The 12,137-nt window shown below is 40.3% G+C and overlaps 1 protein-coding gene across 1 annotated transcript in view; it reads left to right on the plus strand.

Annotated features, from left to right (window-relative positions):
* Window positions 1–5,682, plus strand: part of LOC137627202 (lipase member K-like) — a 173,625-nt gene extending 167,943 nt beyond the window's left edge. The window contains exons 7-8 of the mRNA XM_068358282.1: window positions 5,237–5,389; window positions 5,533–5,682. Of these exons, the coding sequence (XP_068214383.1) occupies window positions 5,237–5,389; window positions 5,533–5,682 (303 nt within the window). The remainder of the gene's footprint in view (window positions 1–5,236; window positions 5,390–5,532) is intronic.
* Window positions 5,683–12,137: the final 6,455 nt, after the last annotated feature.

A 12,137-nucleotide genomic window follows, 5' to 3' on the forward strand; every position in this document is an offset into this window, starting at 1 on the left:
ATCCTTTATGGGGTGATGTTTTGGCCAACACAAGGGGCAATATTATCTCATCAATTGTGGAGAATGAGGATGTGGGACTCCTTAATACAGGAGAGCCCACACACTTCCATGTTCAGACAGGTACTTTGTCATGCATTGACCTTTCAATTGCAAGCTCTAACTGCCTTCTTGATTTTGATTGGAGGACATTAGATGATTGGCATACTAGTGATCATGCACCAATCATTATAAACACCAACAAGGGTCCGCCTTTGCAAAGATCGCCACGTTGGAATCTAGACAAGGCAGACTGGGTTAAATTTTGTGAGCTAAGTGAAATCGAAGGGAGAGCAGAACTGTTTGAAAGTGTTGATGATGCCATAGACCTACTGAATGGAACTCTTCATACAGCAGGAGTAATTCAATTCCCAAAACAACAGGGTTATTCAAACGACGACCAGTCCCGTGGTGGTCTTCAGAACTAACTGCACTCCACAGAGCCACAAGAAGATCTCTAACACGATTGCGTAGACGCAGAACTGATGAGAATTTAATAATGTACAAGAAATGTAGAGCACAGTTCCGTCGTGCCATGAAAGAAGCAAGGCGCCAGTCATGGATGTCTTTTGTTTCCTCTATTAACAGTAGAACACCACCATCTTCTGTGTGGAGGAAAGTAAAAAAGATAGCTGGCAAATTCACCCCCAACCCACCACCAGTGTTGAAGGTGAATGGCCAGTATGTAACTGAAGCAAATGAAGTTAGCAATGCCCTGGCTAATCATTTTTCAAATGTATCCAGCAAGTGTGAAGGAGCCCCTGGTCACCAGTATAGGAGCACCGAAGAAAAGAAAATTTTAAATTTTGCAACAAGAAGGGAAGAGTCGTATAATTCTCCTTTCACTGAAAGAGAATTTGATTCCGCGCTTGCTCATTGCAACGATACAGCCCCTGGACCCGATGGAATTCCATATGCAATGATTAAACATGTACATTTTAATACAAAGCTATTTATTTTAAGCATTATTAATAGAATATGGCATGATCATAGCTACCCAAGTGTTTGGGAACTAGCCATTATTTTAGCCTTTTTAAAACCCGGTAAAGACAAGTTTTTAGCAGCAAACTATCGTCCTATTGCATTGACATCTTGTTTATGTAAAATCATGGAGAAGATGGTCAGTGCAAGGCTGATATGGTACCTTGAAAAGAAAGGTATTTTATCACCGATTCAATGTGGATTCCGAAAAATGCACTCAACGACTGATGTGTTGATACGACTTGAGTCATCTATTTGTGAAGCCTTTGCTTCCAAACAGCACCATGTTACAGTATTTTTTGACCTTGAAAAGGCATATGATACCACATGGAGATATGGTATTCTTAAAACCATTCATGAATTGGGATTGAGAGGAGAGCTGCCACTATTTATTCAGGCATTTCTTTCACGTAGAGTTTTTCAAGTGAGAGTGGGGGAAACTCTATCAGAGAGTAAGTGCCAGGAAGAAGGAGTTCCTCAGGGTAGTGTGCTGAGTGTAACCCTTTTTGCACTAGCAATTAATGGGATATCCTCAGCCATTCCCCAGGATGTTCTCTCAACACTATTTGTGGATGATCTCTCAATATCATTTGCTGGCACTAGAATGGCAATGGTTGAGAGAAAAATCCAACTCTCTATTGATAAAATTATCCAGTGGGCTGACATGAATGGATTTAAGTTCTCGACAAGTAAAACTACCATTGTCCATTTTTGTCGTATCCGGGGAGTACATCCAGACCCGGATATATACATTAAAGGTCAACGGATACCATGTGTATCGGAAACCAAATTTTTAGGTTTGATATTTGACTGTAGACTTACATGGGTTTCTCACCTAAAAGTGCTAAAAGCTAAATGTGTTGAAGCTCTGAATATCTTAAAAGTATTGTCCCATACATCATGGGGGGCAGACCGCAATACTATTTTAAAATTATACAAGGCCTTGATTTTTTCCAAAATTAGTTATGGTTGTGAGGTATATTCTTCAGCCACCCCAAGCCGGTTAAAAATATTAGACTCGATACATCATGCAGGTATTAGATTATCTACTGGAGCTTTTAAAACCTCGCCTATCCCAAGTCTCCTTGTTGATGCTGGAGAGTTACCTCTAGACCTTTACCGAATGTCTTCCATTCTTCGGTATTGGTTTAGATTGCAAAGACTCCCTAGCTCTCTAGCCTTTCAGACTGCAAGCCTTGTAAGACACGCATCATACTTTGAGTTGCACCCAAAATCTCCTCAACCTTATGGCTTTCGGGTGAAACGATTTTTAAATAGTCTGGATATAATTAGAACTAAGGTACTTCCATTCAAGGTATCATCAACGCCTCCATGGAAATTACCTGACATATCTTTTTGTAAATACTTTATTGGAGTTAAGAAGAATATGACTGACTTAGAATCCAGGTCTCTTTTTATGGAACATGTCGAAGAACATAGGGGATCGACTTTTATATATACTGATGGCTCCAAATCTGATGCTGGCGTTGGATTTGGAGTACATAGTAATGATTTTAATTGTAGAGGTGCACTTCCTCTAACCGCTTCCATATTTACTGCCGAGCCGTATGGCATATTAACCGCTATTGAGAAAATAGCTTTGGAAAAGGAGGGTAATTTTACAATTTTTAGTGATGCAAGGAGTGTTCTTCAAGCTTTAGAAGTTTTTAATTCTAGTAACCCTCTAGTTTTAAAGATTTTAGAATGGCTTTTTATTTTTGGACGGAAAGGTATAACTGTTCGATTTTGTTGGGTTCCAGCACATGTAGGTGTGTCTGGGAATGAGAAGGCAGATTTACTGGCGAAGAATGCGGCATCCGAGTTGCTACCAAGGAGGTATCCCATTCCATGTAACGATCTCCTACCTGACATCAAAAAATTGGTTTGTGATAAATGGCAACAGCACTGGGACAGTCAAGACGGCAATAAAATGAGGGAAGTAACAAATATCATATCACCTTGGAGGTATAACATGATTCCCCGAAAATGGGAGACGACTCTTTGTCGTCTCCGTATTGGTCACACACGGTTGACACACGAGTTTCTGCTTAAGGGCCAACACCAACCGTATTGCGAGGACTGCTTAGTACCTTTAACAGTGAGGCATTTGTTGACCGAATGCCCTAATTTTACTAACTTAAGAAATAGATATCTGTTTGAGGCTCGAGGTGAGGATGGCAGGTTTATCCTTGCCAAGATTCTTGGACATGATGTGTCTTACTATGCGAGTGGAATTTTTAGATTTATTTCAGAAGCAGGTCTTCTGAAAACTATTTAACTATTTTAATGACTTCTTAATTTTTATGGATTTAATCGAATTCTCTTAATTTTCATATACAGTAAATGGTATCGGCGTCAATGACCTTAGATGTCAGGATGCCAGAAAACTTTCAATCAATCAATCAACCAGTTGATCAATTTGAAAATATTAGAAATGAACAACAGATAATAGGCCAAAAATCTTTTATTAATCTGGGCATGAACATTGGTTGCACCAGGGGAAGTTTTAAAAAAATCCAGCTTCTTACTGGTTGAGAAATCTATTATGAGAACTTGTAATCCTCAGGGGAAATGTGTTCCTACCGCAACCCTAACGTTCCGCAGAAACCATTTAGTAGCGCAAGTCCTCAAATGTTGGGTATAGAAGAGCCAACCCTTCCCCCTCTTTACGGACTATTTTTTTTTTTTTTTTTTTTTTTTTTTTTTTTTTTTTTTTTTTTTTTTTGAGATTGTACTTGCTGGTCTATAGACACCTTCTCTTTAGACCTTATGATTGCAGCACAGCAAATCCTCTGACCTTACGCTCTTACAGGATACGTAACAGTTTTCATCAAAGACATTGGTTATTCTATGAGTTTGGGATGTGTATCAAGGCGGATGGTGATCACAACTGGACTTGAAGCCTTCTCTTGGATCTCGCCCCAATTTAAGGAATGCCATATCTTTTCAGTTATTATTGATGATATATGGGAAATATTTATGTGAATTATGATGATCATATAGCTTCACCCCTGACATTAGAATATATCCTTTAGGGTGGAGTGCCCGACCTTGACTCTTTAAGGACCGGCTACGCAGTTCAGTTTTTACCCATTTTTATATTTTGGAGATATTCTTTATATGAAGCTTAATGTTCATATAACCTCCCCCTGGCTATAATTCATATCCTCTGAGATTGAGCGTGTAGCCTAGCCTCTTTACGAGCCAGCTACACATTTCAAATATCACCCTCCTTTGATCTAATGCTATTATTTAATGGTAATCGTACAGTATCTCTTAACAGAGACATCTCCCCACTTCAGGAAGAATATTAGAAGTTTATATCTGAGAAGGAATAAACTACGAATTAAAAAAACAATTTGTATTTTTGTTCTAGCTATATAAACCTGAGTCATTTATCAAAGATCCTGGCTCAACCTCCCCGCAAGTCTTTGACCAGGAGAGAGTGAAGAGCGACATGAGTGGGCGCCTTGCGCCGCATGTACTGTGGTCGCTTAGTCACTGTAGCATTATACAATCAAACCCATTTTCTTTGTATGTCTAGTTGTAGAAAATGAAAGTAGGAGTAACCCATATAAATGACTTGGGTTTGTATAGCTAGGAAAAATACAAAGTGTATTTAAAATTTCTATTTTTAATCATCTTGAAAGAGGAAGACCATATAAACGTTTTTAGTCTACAAAATGAATTTAACACACTTTTCATAACATTAGAAACATCAAATATTGTTCATAGTAAAAATTGTACACCATACTGTAATTAGACAAGTTACTCCATCACAGTTTCTGGCTCATAGCCCCTACATACAAGTAAAGTATAGTAAATGTTTTAAAGGTAAAGGTTAAAACTTTGAATAAACTACTGTTTATTTATTTGCAATGTTTAAGGATTATGCAAACATAGTTGCAATTAATGATAAACATTAATTCGTGATCAATCCTGAATTTATTCATTGACATTAGGCATAGGTTTTTGGCATTGGAAAGGGAAATCAATTGATGGAATTTGTTGCTAACCATCTAAATTGTATATAGTTAACTTCTATAAAGTTGTCTAGAAGTCATACCAGTTGGTATATTAGACAATGTATTACACTCAAGTCTAGGTTGTTCTGTTCATGAATCTATTCTTACATATACTGTATTTTTTTTTAATTTTGGATAATTTAAGAAATTGTATTGCTGTGTTAAAGAAATGACTGTATTTTTACTTTTTTCAGTTTTTCCTGAGATTTTTTGGAAATGATGAGGAGCTTATGACAAACCCTTTGCTTATTTCTTTGTGGGACCCTTACAAAGCATGCAGTAATCAAGCCTTGTGTGAAAACCTTCAGTTTATGATAACAGGATTTGATCCCTCGAGAGCTGACCAGGTAAACTTTAGTGCACGTATGGAAATATTGAAAATATCTGTTACATGGTTTTCTTCAAATGTGAAAGAGGGTTATTGTTTTTATAAAACACCGAGATGTTATTATAAGCCTACAATTTTTAATCATATTTATTTCTTCCCCAGACTATGGTCCCCATTATTCTGACACATAACCCTGCTGGATCTTCCACACAAACACTATTCCACTTTGCTCAAGGATTTTCTTCTGGTGAGTTTATATTTTGGGAAAAAAAATTGGTGAATGGTATTTTCCGTTTTTCTCTTGCTTTTTAAGCAAGAAATTTTAAGTTTGAGCGCTAGGTAAGAAAAGACCAAAGAGGATGAGGGTAGCAGTGTAGTCTCACAGGATGCAACAAACCACTACTACTACTTCTTTGTCTGCATCTTTTCCCACCTTTATGTGGGATCGATGTTTCTGGCCAGCGTTCTCCATCCACCTCTGTCCCACACTTCATCACCGGTTAATCCCTTTGATCGTAGGTCATCCTTAATAAAGTCCATCCACCTTCGCTTTGGTCTCCCTCTCCTTCTCATTCCCTGTACCTCCATTTCCATCACTCTCCTCCCAATACACTGTTCATCTCTTCTCATGACATAATCATACCACCTCAGTCTACTTTCTTGTATCTTATCTGATAGTTTTCTAACTCCTGTGGTACCCCTAATTACTTCATTCCGTATCTTATCTCTTCTTGTCATCTCACACATCCATCTCAACATTCACATCTTTGCCACATCCAGTTTTTTCTCTTCTGTCCTCTTTATTGGCTGGGTTAGGATGCAACAAAACTATTGAGTGTAATCCCTGATGCCCAACACGGATTATTTAGGTGGAACTCATATTACGGTAGTAAATTTTTAACACAGCACAATCCTCTTGAGAAATACAGTGGTTCTAAAATCGTATGTACACTAGTTTTTTTTTTATTATTCCAAGTGCTATTATGATGAAAGTAGCAATCATTATCTATCCCTCATCGTAATCTCATCCACATATGGCACGAGTAGTTTCTTAGAGTTTCATTTCTAATCCTGCCTTGCCATTCAATTCCCAATATCCTTCTGAGGGCTTTGTTCTCAAATCTACTAAATCTATTGGAGATTGTATCATTGTCATACCATGACATGTCCATAGAGTAACATCGATCTCACTAAACTGATTTATAGTCTAATTTTTATATGTAATTTCAGGCGATTTGATTTCCAAATTTTACTTAACCTAGCCATTGTCTGATTTGCTTTTTTCAATCTTTCACTAAACTCTAAATACTTAACCCTTTTACCCCCAAAGGACGTACTGGTACGTTTCACAAAACTCATCCCTTTACCCCCATGGACATATCAGTATGTCCTTGCAAAAAACTGCTATTTAGATTTTTTTTTGCACATTTTTGATAATTTTTTTTGAGAAACTTCAGGCATTTTCCAAGAGAATGAGACCAACCTGACCTGTCTATGACAAAAATTAAGGCTGTTAGAGGAATTTAAAAAATATACTGCAAAATGTGCTTGAAAAAAAAAATAACCTCGGGGGGTTAAGGGTTGGAAATTTCCAAATAGCCTGGGGGTAGAAGGGTTAAATAATTCTACCTCATTAATCCTTTCTCCTTCCAACGCTATCTCAACTTCCATTGCATACTCCTTTCTCATCATCTCTGTCTTTCTTCTATTTATCTTCAGTCCAACCTTGTGTGATATTTCATGCATTCTGGGAAGCAAGTAATGATAATGCAATTACATTTAACAATAATATCTCGGAAGAGGACCATATTATGACTTGTCTCCCCATATTCCTTAGCCTAAAATGGTTTATGTATCCCTCATTCAATTCCTTTGTTAATAGGCTAGATCCCTTTGATAGGTCTCCTGCAAAGTGGGTAGTTCTGTTAGTGCACCTCAAGTAGTGCACTTTAGGCATTACTTTAAGATCTTTGCTGAGTTCTTTCAGCCCCTAATATGCTCACTTTATAGCCTTCTACTGTATCTTTACTGGTTCCTTTCTTGCATCCTACCTCTTTAATCTCTATAATTTTTTAACTTCATATTGCAACTGATGGTTTTCCCCCACTAGCACATAGTTGCCGAATGGCTTCCCAGGCTCAAGTGCTAGGTCCTACAGTTCAAATTCTTATATCCTATCCCTCTCTTAGTTATAGGTAAAAAAAATTCCCAAGACTAATTTGACTTGCCCTAGGGAGTTTTGAAAAGGCCTAAAACTTTATTTCTATGAATCTCCTTGCTGTTCATAATCTTTCTCTAAGCTGGTTATATTTTATTGTCTACCCTAAGAATTTAAAATATCCTATTTTCTTTACTTGAATAGTTGCTTCTAGAGGAGTATTAAAATAATATAGATATCATGGCGGTGCATGGCAATAAGTGCTCGAGGACACCTCGCAGCTCCTGTCTATAATTGTCTCGTCGACAAGATGTAGTAAAGTACTGCACTCTACCTGCACAACAAATTGAGGATTGAGGCTATTTAATGAGATGTCTTCTGGATGTATTATGCTTTCTTTGGATATTTGTTCAAAGGACTTGTTGCTGGGTGATAATTATCCCTATTCTTTGTATCATGTATCAGGGACAGGAGTGTGATTTGAATAATTATTGTGTGGAATGTGATTACTTATAGCTCTCTTATGAATTGGTATGATCAGCTTATGGCTGAATTTTTTTTTACCAAGAAGACTCCAAACATAAATCAGTTAATAGCTGAATTTTTTTACACTGAGAAGATTCCAAACATACAAGGAAATTAATTTTCAGTTCAGGGAAAAGCCAGAGAATGTTAAGCTTCTGGATGATGGTGGTATTACTTTACAAAGCTTTCTGGCGTTGATATTGTAGTAAACTTTTCACTGAAATTACTATTTGCTTTGACACTAGATACAAGCTTTGCGCTCTTTACATAGAAGTACAGTATTATTTCGGTGATAGTGGAAACCAGGCGTTAAAGGTTTTGGGAGTTATAACTACCCTTCGCTAGTTAGCAGGGGGGGCTAGCATGGGTAGACCAACCATCCTGCTCACACAAGTACTAGTAAACAACTGCCACTGTTTATTTCAGCTTGGCATAGTAAAAACAGTTTTTCTCAAGTCGAAACCTTTTAACTGGTTTACGATGAAAAGAAACTGGCCTAAACTTTAAGAAGTCCTTTTTTTTTTTTTCAGAGCTACCTTCATTGGGGCTCATGAGTTCCCTGTGCAAGGCAAGGTAGCAAAATGGTCTGATGGTTGGGCACGTGAAGGGAGCAGACATCCTCCCTAAAGGGTGATTTTTCCTCTCGAGGTTCCAAAGGTCTTCAACCCATTCATTTATTCGCTCAACTGTTTTGGCCTCTGCATCTGCTCGCTGCAATATTCGCTCTGCTTTGGCAGCCGGGCATGAACAGTTGTTGACAAGGACTCCCCGGAGTGACTTGTCGGTAACCCCTTTAGGTGAACCCAGAAACGAGCTTCGGCTATATTTAACAGTCGACACTATGCTGACCTTCAACTTGAACAAAGCTTGTTGATGGGAAGCAGGGAGCACTGCCCAGAGGTCTGCCTTCAGGTGTTGGACAATTTTCCCTTCCAAGGGATTTTTAACCTCCACCACGTGTGGGCAATTTTCCTTTCCGAGGGAGAGTTAACCTCCACCAGCCACTCTCCAGCAATCTTCTCACTTGCGAGGAGGATTGCTGACAGCGGCAACAGGGGTTGGTTGCCTTTCTTGTCTGAGGGAGAGACACTCTTCGCCTGGTTGTCTCTCCCTTGGGGGTATTCCTCCTGTGGGAATTGGATTAATCCATTCCCTGCCCTTGCTCTTCACCGCAAAGTTCTTAGAAGCTTGGCGATGAATGATTTGGGTGACTGCTTGCAGTTCTTGCTCGTCGCCGCCATACCCTCAGGGTACAAAACGGGTCTTGTTGCAACTTCCCTTTTGAGTCTTTGCTGCAGATGGTAACGACTGCCAACCTCTTGCTGCCGCCGCCTCTCCCATCGAACTATTGGCTACCCTACGGGGTAATTGGTTGACCAGGTAGCTCAGAGCCCATCCCATTTTCCAATAAATTGGAGGGGAAAATTTTTATCCTCATGAATAAGTTGATGGTACAACCCATCTCCCACAGCCTTAATAGCCTTTTAGGAGTGAATGACTCCTCCTGTAGGAGCGAATAACCCCACCCACTAGGCTGCTGGGGGAAGCAGTGAGCACAGACTCGAGTCTTGCGCGAAAGTCGGGCAGTGTTGTGCAACCATTCACCGAGCACTAGCAAAGTGGGTGGACAAGCTCCTTCGCCTGAAGGAGGTCTGCATGCAATCTAGGTTGTCCGTTATGTTAATGGTAGAGTTGGATACTTCAGGGGACCGAACCTCGGTCAGTCTCCATACTCAAAGAGGGATACATTGTTCCGTTTATGCTTTCACCCTCTTCTGACCCTACATCTGATAATGTCAGATTCCTTCGCGAGCTAGCACGCTATCCAAAATATATTGGACGAGTCTTGCGCAGCATGGTGCACCTTACACCTAGTGAGTTGGGCGGGCGAGCGTGTCTGCCTGGCGAAGGTGTGCGCATCACTTATGCCCCGTGTAGTGCTCTCTTGGGCGAGTCTTCCCATCAAGTCTCACGCACGCATGAAGCATTTTCTAGAATAAAGGGTTCTACTTTGTGAGCGTGTGCTGGGAGACAGATGCACAAAGGTGGACTACACCTTACCTGGGTGAGCTGAGGAGCGTGCTTGCACAAGCGCCCCTAATTAGCTCTCACTTTGCCAACGCTCTACACGCAGTCGGTCTACTTTGCAAGAGGAACGGTAGGTTCCTTTGCAAGGGAAGCTAGCTTTCACTTCACAGCCTGATCTCTCGATCAGACATGTGGACGGCAATCATTTCCTTAAAGAAGGCAAACACAAGGAAGGGTACGAGGTGACATCCGCTTATGCCCTGTTTTTTTTCCTTGGCACTCCACCTAAACGCAAGGAAAATGGCTCATGGAGTTTAATAGGGAACAATCTCGTTCTCGAGAAATTACCCCTGGCTCCTGGACCCTGTACAAGAGACGCCCCATGGTTCCTAGACCCTGTTCAGGCGGGGAAGCAGGCAGTCTTAAGATCGATCGGTCATCGTCCGACAGTTTAACCTCTGGGTCTTAGCACCTCGACTCACCGAACACCTTGGTGGCGGTAGATCTAGATCAGAAGAGAGACCTAAGTGGTGGGTGGAAAAGGTGGGGGGTCACCTGTTGCACCACACAGCATCCAGACTTTGGTCCGAATCCGAGCGACAGTGCTACATAAACCTCCTGGAATGAAGGTAGCCTTTCTTGCTCACAAACAATTCTACCAGCTATTTCATAGCCCTGATGAGTGTGGTGTCACACACAAACAAGCAAGGAGGTACTTTTATGGCACCTCTGCCAATTAGGTGTTAAATCCTTGGAAGGAAGGAGCACAACTCTGTAGCCTTTAAGCCCGTTTAAACCTGGGCAAACAATCTGAGCAAGGGTACTGCGATAGCAGGCTCAGATTGGCCTCGGAGACAACAGTTAGCCAACAGAGTGTCTTTATGAGACTCGCTGATAATAACTGTTTTGCATTGTCCACAAACTGGAATCTTCGGGTGTACTGCTTGCCAATACTAGGTACCCAAGCAATCTGACAAGGCGCCTTTCAATATTCGTGGGACAGGACAGTAGTCTACACATCCCCTCCTTTAGCATAGTAAGGAGGCTTCTAAACAAAGTCCGGGCATCGCAATATCACTTGATGACCCTAATAGCTCAGTTGTGGCAACATGCAGCCTTCTGCATTTGCTCACAAAGGCACCAAGAGGGCTCCTTACACTTAGCGATCTACTGTACTCGGATAACGACGTGAAGACATTCCATCGAGCGAGTCCATCGCTTTTACTTCACGCCAGTTTATGCAACAACCACTTGAAAAGAAAGGCTTTTGAGACTGGGGACAAAAGAATGGCAGGATACCTCTTAGGAAATATTTGCTTAGTAGACCAGGCAAAGTGTACCATCCTTTGTGGTTGGTGTCATAGACTGGGTATCGCAACCCCTCATTGCCACTGAAAACTTTGTTCATCACTCGGCTTTAAGCCTTGTTTTAAACGTTTTAAACTGAACGGAGTTAGCATTCCCTCCTTAATGAAACGGTCTCTCTTGTATGGAATTCTGAGCACATCTGCCCTTATTCGGGAATCAGGCCACCTCCTGGGAACATAGCAGAATATTCAAACAGAGTCCGAGAGAATGTAAAGTCTATGTTGAAATTTTTAAATATTTTTATAGATTTTTTTCACTTGTGCTTCAGGTTTGTGCAATGCCCTACATCCAGTAGGGTTTAAGTACAGTTTCACCTATCAGGGAGTAAATTGTAAGCCCAATTTTGATTCAGAGAACTGACTGGCAAGCCTGTTGTCTTGTTCCCCTGATAACTCTTGAAGTGAGAATGTATGGCAAAGCTTTAATAAAGTACAGTACTATAAACTTACTGCTTCAAGTAGTGGATAGGCAAGGATGAATATATGAAAGTCATTGTTTAATGACTACTAGTTTTGATGTGATACCTACTTTTACAGAGGATAAACCTTTTATGTGAAAAAAGTTGTTGAGGGTTGTGTGATCGACAGTAATTATTCCCATATAGGGGCTAGAACATATTCTGGGAACGCACTCTGAATTGAAGTGAAGACGATTCTTTGATCTTTTTCAGCCATTATGAAGTGGAGAT

Source organism: Palaemon carinicauda, chromosome 35 (genome assembly GCF_036898095.1).
Source record: "Palaemon carinicauda isolate YSFRI2023 chromosome 35, ASM3689809v2, whole genome shotgun sequence".
Taxonomy (NCBI): Eukaryota; Metazoa; Arthropoda; class Malacostraca; order Decapoda; family Palaemonidae; genus Palaemon; species Palaemon carinicauda.